General features: G+C 40.8%; 1 protein-coding gene across 2 annotated transcripts in view; it reads right to left on the reverse strand.

The window, feature by feature from the left end:
* WLS (wntless Wnt ligand secretion mediator) overlaps positions 1 to 8,644 on the reverse strand; it is a 174,977-nt gene that overhangs the window by 108,018 nt on the left and 58,315 nt on the right. The window contains exon 2 of one of the 2 annotated variants that reach the window (XM_006879785.1): positions 1,177 to 1,449. The exons of the other annotated variant lie outside the window; for it this stretch is intronic. Coding sequence (XP_006879847.1) covers positions 1,177 to 1,449 — 273 coding nt within the window. The remainder of the gene's footprint in view (positions 1 to 1,176; positions 1,450 to 8,644) is intronic. 2 annotated transcript variants of the gene reach the window in all.

Consider the following 8,644-nt stretch of genomic DNA (forward strand, 5'->3'; position numbering starts at 1 on the left):
GGAACAAATGTTGATCTTTTCCAGTCAGTGGGCCAGCTGGCTGTTCTCCAGATTTCCTGGCTTAACTTAGTGAGCACATCCAGGGCAGTGTCTGTTTGTTGAAATATGTCAATTGGTATGTCATCAACTCCTGGAGCCTTGTTTTTTTGCCAATTCCTGTAGAGCAATTTGAACTTCCTCCTTCATCACAATAGGCTCTTGCTCATATGTCATTTCATGAAATTCTTCTGTGTCAGCCAATTCATTCTGAGACCTTTAGGTACACTTTTTCTACAGTTTGAGAAATTTAGGTTTGCATGTAGTTCTATGTTTTCACTTCCTAGTATCTCTGACTGGTTGCCATGGTAGTCTCCTTCAATCTCCCATCTCAGCCATGGTTGATGGTGCAATTGAGATGACACACACCAGGTAGGCTCTTCCAGACTATTGGTGGAAGTGCTACTTTTCCGGGAATAAGGAGTGATACAGGGGCTCCACATTCTTCACACATCTGAGATTTTGTGTCCAGACATACCTCTGCTCTGAGCTTCCCTCTTCTGTGGCAACTCCCAGCCCATGTGCAGAGGACCTGCCAGTCAATCTACAACACTGAAAGATACCCAGGAGGGGAAACTGATAGATACCCAGGAGGGGAAAGAGGTTGAAAGGGTCTTCTTTAAATGTGACAGCCTTGTTCAAAGCCTAGTGGGAAGAGACCTTATGGAACAAGAAATCTTTCAGAAGCCCTCAAAATCTCAACATTCAGATGAGCTTCCTGGAAAATCAAATTCAAAACATGTTAACACTAAAACATTATTTTGTGATTGAAGAATGATTACATTAACATAATGGGATGTCTGCCAAATAAAAGATTCCCCTACAATTTCACTAAAGAGGTGATAGGGTTTAGGGTTAACATTTCTACTCTCTAGCCTTCTGACTTTGGGCAACGTCATTCATGCCCAAGTTTCCGGTATAGAAAACAAAGTAATGAGATCTATTCCCTGGGGATTTCCAGAACATTAAGTGTGTTAGTACAGGCAAGTTCAGCAGAAAAGTACCTAGTGAGTAGCGAATAGTCAATAATTGTCAGCTCTTAGTATGACCACTTTTACTGTCATTACAGCTGGCTCTGAGAAGACCCAAAATGGCAAATCCCCAAAGACAAGAGAAGAGGTGAGAGGACTGTGCACTTACGGATCTGATTGTTCAGCCTGAAGGCAATATCCAGCTGGAGGATGAACAGCATGAATTGGAACCAAGGACTCATCTCCATGGAAGGGAGGGGAATGTGCACAGAAAAAACAATGTCATTGGCTTGGATTTCCTTTGTAATTGCTTCATTGAAGTCTCGGATCTTGTCACACTGGTTGGCTCCCCAAGGCATTAGCCATTTTGTCTTGTGATGGTTTTTATGGGTATCCACACATTTCACTGACATATAGGACACTGCTGTTGTGGGCCCAGGAGCTGAAAAAAAAAAAAAAAGAACATTTTTTTCTATTTTAGAAAAACTGTCTACTGAAATGATAATTTCTAAATTACATTCTTTCCACTACACTCCTCTCATTTTTTCCAAAGTCCTTCTGACTATACTTTGAGATTATTATTGTTGCTGTTGTGCATCGTTGAGTCAGAACTGACCCATAGCTGACTCTCCAAAGGGTTTTGAGAGGCAGTAAATGACACAGGAGGAGATTGCCCATCCTCTCCCATGGAACAGCTGGCAGTCGGTGGATTTGAACCATGTGCTTTTGGTACTGTAGCACAACTTCTTACCACTAGGCTACCAGAGCTCCTTAACTTTGAAAATACCAAAACTTAATCTCAAGGAAGCATTTTTGACCCCACCTCCCCTTCAACATCAACCAGGCTCTCTTGGCTTTAGGGTTTAGAACTTGTAATCTGTGGCACTGAGTATCCACCAAAATTCTGCCCTCATCTGGGACATTATCCTGCTATGCCAGCCGTGCACCTAAGCTGGAAGGCTCGAGCACCCACCCAGGGCTCTATCCTCTCATGCAGCCGCTGGTTTCAGATGCACCGTGCACCATGATTGTCGTATGCCTGATTCACTGTTAGAGCAGAGACACTAAGCCAAAAGAAGACAGTTCAGGAGCAGAAACTCAGAGACAAGGATCTTCCTCCAGAACTTCCAGAGAAAGCTTTCCCCTAGAGCTAGAGTCTGGGATGAGCCTCCTAAACTATGGGACTGATATGTCAGCTCTTTGGATTAGAGGAATGATCTGCTTATTGCTAATTACTTTATAGCTTAAGTATCTATATTCTTGCTTCCTTATCATTGTTCTCACTAGAACAGCATTTGTCTGTACTGAGGAAAACTGCAGGTTGCTGTGATGATGAAAGCTGTATCACTGGTGTGTCAAATGAAGGAAGGGTCATAGGTGGTAGTAGATAGGTTTTACTACAGCTCCCAGATTAAGACAGACTAGGAAGCAGGATTGGTCATCTACTTCTTAAACAGGAGGCATCTGAAAACGTTATGAGCAATAGAGGAACATCGATAAAGTATTAGAAGTAGAGCCCAAATGGAAATCAATCAAAATGAGGAGAAACAGTTGGAAAATTCCTTTAACAGCTGAAACATGCAAGGCATGAAGTATGAAGGCTGGAAAACTAAAAGTTGTGAAATTTGAAATGGGCATTTGAACATGGACATTCTCAACATTGGTGAGATGAGGTGGAGAGGTATGCCAGGAATAAAAAATAGAAGAAGAATAGTGTTGTACATACAATTAAAAAGATAATATCAAGTTGTAACTTAAGTACAATGTTGCAAGTGATAGGATGTTATCAATACACAAGGAAGACCAGCTAATCTGAATATTATTCAAATATACACACCAAGTTAAAACCAAAGAGGAGGAAACTGAAGACTTTTACCAAATTTTGCAGTCTGAAATTGACTAAGTATGGAATCAAGATGCACTAATGAGAACTGATGACTGGAATAAAAAAGTGGGAAATAATGAAGAAGGAATGGTCGTCAGAACGTACAGAGTTGATGACAGAAATGAGGCTAGATATAGACAAATCAGATTTTTTACATTCAATTATTTATTAATCACAAATACTTTCTTTAAAAACAACACGCAAACAGAGACTTTACACATGGACTTCACCAGATAAATGGCACAGAAATCAGATCTACTAAATCTGTAAAAGGAATCCTTGGAGAAGCTCAATAACAGCAGTCAAAACCAGGCCAGGTACTGACTGTGGAATAGACAATAAATTACTCACTCTTATGGGAGTTCAAGTTGAGGCTGAAAGAAAGGAAAACAAGTCCCTGAGACCCAAAATACGATCTTGAGTCTATCCCACCTGAATTTAAAAGTCATCTTGAAAGCAGGTGTAAAGCATTGCACTCCAATGATCAAAGACCAGACATGTTGTGAAATGATATCAAGGATATCATCCATGCAGAGAATAAAAGGTCACTACAAAGATAGAGAAGAAAGAAAAAAAAATTGGATGTCAGAAGAGACCCTGCAAATTTCTCTATAGAAGCCAAAACAAAAGGAAAAGATGCCGAAGTGAAAGAGCTGAACAGAAGATTTCAAAGTGCAGTTCGAAGAAAACAAAAAGCAAAATATTACAAGAGAATGTCCAAAGGTCTGGAATTGGAGAATAAAAAGGAAATAAATCACTTAGCATTTCTCAAGTAGAGAGAAATTAATAACAAATTTAAGCCTCTAGTTGCGGCAACACTGCAAGATGCTATGGGGAAATCTTGAAGGACCCAGGAAGTATTAAAAGAAGATGGAGGGAATATACAAATTCACTGTACCAAAAAACTGACTGACACTGAAATATTACAAGAAGTACCATATGATCAAGGGCCAATGATATTAAGTAAGATGTTCAAGCTGCACTGAAGGCAGTGGCAAAAAGTAAGTACCCAAGAATTGATGGGATACCAATTAACTTATTTCAGTTAACAAATGCAGCCCTGAATGAGCTCACCAGTCAAGTCAGGTTCCATATTTATTCTCATTCCCAAGAAAGGTTATCCAACAGAATGTGGAAATTCTCAAACAATATCATTAATATCACAAACAAAGAAAATACTGCTGAAGATAATTAAAAGGCTAGAAGAGTGCATAGACAGAGAGCTTCCAGAAGTTCAAACAGGATTTAGAAGAGGCCATGTCAACCAGGTTATCACTGCTGATGTCAGGTAGATCCTGGATGAAAGCAAGTAACATCAGAAGAATGTGTATTTGTACTTTATTGACTGTGCAAAGGCATTTGACTGTGTAGATTAAAACACATTATAACTAATATTGACAAGAATGGGAATCCCAGAACACTTAATTGTGCTCCTAGGAAACTAACACCTAGACCAAGAGGCTGCTGTGCCAATAGACCAAGGGAACACTACACGGTTTAAAATTAAGGAAGGTGTGCATAAGGGTTGTATCCTCCCTCTATACCTATTTAATCTATATGCTGTGCAAATTATTCAAGAAGCTGGACTCTTCATTAGATGAATGTGGCATCAGGATCAGAGGAAGACTCATCAATAACTTACATTATGTAGATCACATGACCTTGTCTGGTCAAAGTGAGGAGAACCTAAAACACTTGGTGCAGAAGATCAAAGAATAGAAGATCAAAGAATACAGCCTTGAGTATGGATCACATCTCAACACTAAGAAAACAAAATTTTTCCCTTCTTGACCCTAGGCAATATCATGATAGATGGAGAAAAAGACTGAAACTGTCACAGACTTCATCTTGCTTGGATCCACACTCAACACCTGGTACTAGCAGACATATTGCACTGAGAAAACTTGCAGTCAGGGAACCTATCTAAATTATTGAGGAGCAATGATGTCTATTTGAGGACTAAGGTGCTTCTTACATAGCTTTGTACATGGGGTTTTCAGAGGCCTGCTATTTCAGAAGTGGATGGCCAATCCTTCTTCCTGATCTGTCTTAATCTGAATGCTCAGATTTAGAAAAGTATCAGACAGACCAGCATTTTACAGAAAAAGTGAAAGATATATCCCTTATTGTGGAGTTAACCATTTGTATCAGTGTTGTCCCTGCCTTTGATCGTGCTAATGCGAAACTTATACCTGGACCAAGAGGCAGTCATCAGAACAGAGCAAGGAAACACTGCATGGTTCAAAATTGGGAAGGGCGAATGTCAGGGATGTGTCCTGTCTTCATACCTTTTCAACCTGTATGCAGAACAGATTATACGGGAGGCTGGGCTCTATGAGGAAAAATGTGGGATCAGGATTGGTAGAAGATCTATCAACAATCTTCGTTATGCAGATGACATAATCCTGCTTGCTGAAACTGAGGAGGACCTGAAGCGCTTCCTGCAGAGGGTCAAGGACTGAAGCCTCCAATACAGATTGAGGTTCAATGTCAAGAAGACAAAGATTCTCACCACTGGACCAGTTGGCAGCATCAGGATGGATGGTGAAGAGATTGATATTGTTCACAGCTTTAGTTTGCTTGGCTCCACAGTCAACACTCTTGGCACCAGTAGCCAGAAAATTAAAAGACGTATTGCCATGAGAAAGTCTGCTGTTAGAGACCTCTCCAAAGTACTGAAGAGTAATGGTGTCTCTCTGGAGACTAAAGTGCATCTGATACAGGCCGTGGTCTTTGCAATCACTTGTTATGCATCAGAGAGTTGGACAATGACTAAGGAGGATAGAAGGAGCACTGATTCCTTTAATCTCTGGTGCTAGAGAAGAATACTGAGGGTACCATGGACTGCTAAGAAAACAAACAGATTCATCCTGGAGAGGGTTAAACTGGGCTGCTCCTTGGAGGTAAGAATTCTGAGGCTCCGTCTAACATACTTTGGACATGTTGTAAGGAGGAGGGACTGGTCCTTGGAGAGGGACATCATGCTTGGTAGGGTGGAGGGACAGCACATGAGAGGAAGGCCCTCTATGAGGTGGATTGATTCAGTGACTGGGGTAATCGGCATGGGTGTATCAGAGACAGTGTGATTGGCACAGGACAGAGCAGAGTTTAGGGCTGTTGTACATAGGGTTGCTATGAGTCATAAGCAACTCAACAACACATAATAACAACAAGATGCATCTGATTAAGACCATGGTCTTTTCAATTCTTTGCTATGCATCTGAGAGCTGGACAATCAATAAGAATGACAGAAGAAGAACTGATGTCTTTGAGCTGCAGTGTTGGAGAAGAGCATTAAATATCTCATGGACTGCCAAAAGGACAAACATATTTCCTGGAGAAGGTGAAGGCAGAGTGCTGCTTGGAGGCAAAAATAATAAAGCTTCATGTTATATACTTTGGGCATGTTCTTAGGAGAGGCCATTCGTTGGAGAGGGACATCATGCTTGGAAAGGGTGAGGTGGGGAAAAAGAGAGAAAGTGCCTCAATGAGATGGATTGACAGTGATTGTAGCAATAGTCTCAAGTATGTCTAAAGATTGTGAGGATGGCACAGGATAGGACAGGATTCATAGGGTCGCTGTGAGTCATACTAGACTCGATGGTACCTAAGAACAACAATCTCAAGGGAAAGGAGCTCTGGTCACCTAGAAGGTAAGGAGTTGTACTGCCAGTCCAAAGTAATTTGATTCTAACACACCAGCTACTGCACCGGAGAACAATGGGCAAGCTCCTCTCATGCTATGTATAGCCTCTGAAAACCCTCTGGAGGGTCAACTACGAGTTCATTCATACTTGACAGCAATGAGTCACTGTGCTGAGTTTAATCCCAAGGGACCTTTCCAAAGCCAAACCGCCCTTCAGTAACTGAATAAAAACCCTTTGTCATCAAGTCACTATTACAATCGCTGCAGCAATCTATCTTGTTGGGAGTCTTTGTCTTTGGTAAGTGAGTTACATCTATTTTAGCTTCAGGTCTCTTATCTGAGAAGTGAAATGACAGTTGTCTATGATTCCTCTCTGCTCTAAAATTCTTTAACACTCCTGTTAACTGAGAGAGAGAGAGAAAGAATTATGTTAACTCAGGACCTCATTTGGCTTGGCAACTATCAGGCAGTGGAATTCAACCTGACGGAGAGTTCAAAATGAGTACTAAAATATGATCTATCCACTTCAAGAAAGAAAACACAATCTGAAATAGACAACATTTTTAAAGCCATTAGTTCGTGATTATATAATAATTATTGGTGGATGTTGTTAACTGCCACCAACTTGCAACCGAGTCATAGCTGATCCTCCCAAGAGTTTTCAGAGGCAGTGAGTCACCCGGGAGGAGACTGTTCATATTGCTCCCTTAAAGCACCTGGTGAATTTGAACTGCTTGCCTTTGGGCTCGCAATGCAACTCTTTGCCCCCCCCTCCCCCGAGCTCTCTATATAATGATTACATGGTTATTAGGGGAAAATCCTCAAAATGTACAAAATTCAAAGTTTAAAACATCACTAGAGGAAAAGAGATCATTACAGGAGAGACAGAAAAACGTCATTTCTATGACGTTGCATCGAGATAAAATTTATAAATAAAGTTGTAAAATACTAAAACACATACAAGTAGTAACACCTACTTTTGCAAAATAGAGAATCATATTATCTATAGTTTTGTCAGCTGGGGTTTCCCCCCACCCTTCATAACTTTGAAAAGCAGATTAACCCAGTAGTAATTAATACCAGCTCTGGAGACAACTGGCTTGGTGGCAACTCGTGAGTCTCACCTTCTTCGTTTTATCACCACGATCCACGCTAGAGACATCTGGGAGCAGTTACTAAACCTGTCTACTCACTCGCTCATGGCTGTCCAGTCAGAACTGACTCACAGCTGACCCTGTAGAGAGTTTTCTGGAGGCTATAAATCACATTAGAGCTTGCCTGTCTTTTAAATGATGAAAATGATAGTACCTATTTCCAAAGTAACTTTTTTTAAAAAAAAAGGCAAAACAGTGTCATTGCTGTTGAGTCAGAACCAGCTCAGAGCTGACCTTCCACTGGGCTGCTGAGACTATAAATGTCACTGAAGACGACTGCCCATCTTTCTTCCCAGGAGCCACTGGGGGAACCAAACCATCAGAGAGGTTCAGTTTTTGGGTCAGCAGCACAACGCCTTACAGGCTACACCACCAGAGCTACAATTCTCTACTTCAGACTGTATGCATTAAGTTAAGATAGAATGATAGAGTTCTGCACATTCAATGATTTATTCATTGCAAATACCTTTTATAAGAAACATAAACGCAGGCTAAACACATGGATTTCACTTGATGGTATGCATAGGAATCAAATCTATTACATTTGTGGAAAGATTCAGTGGAGAAGCTCAGTATCAGCAGTGAAAACCAGACAGGGTGCTGATTGTGGGACAGACCACCAACTACTCATATGCAAGTTCAAGCTGAAGTTGAGGAAAATTAAGTCAAGTCCACGAGAACCAAAACTTGATCTTAAGTCTGTCCCACTCAAATTTCAAAACCCCTCAGGAACAGGTTTGAGGCCTTAAGCACCAACGAGCGTAGACCAAATGAGCTCTGGGAGAATATCAAGAAAATAATCCATGAAGAATGCAAAAGATCATTACAAAGGATGAAAAAGAAGAAAAGACCAAGATGGATGTCAGATGAGACTCTGAATATTGCATTAGAGCGCCGAGAAGCCAAAGCTAAAGGAAGAAACCAAGAAATCAAAGAGCTAAACAGAAAATTT

Source organism: Elephantulus edwardii, unplaced genomic scaffold (assembly GCF_000299155.1).
Source record: "Elephantulus edwardii isolate Elephantulus edwardi_28Jun2011 unplaced genomic scaffold, EleEdw1.0 scaffold00005, whole genome shotgun sequence".
Classification (NCBI taxonomy): domain Eukaryota; kingdom Metazoa; phylum Chordata; class Mammalia; order Macroscelidea; family Macroscelididae; genus Elephantulus; species Elephantulus edwardii.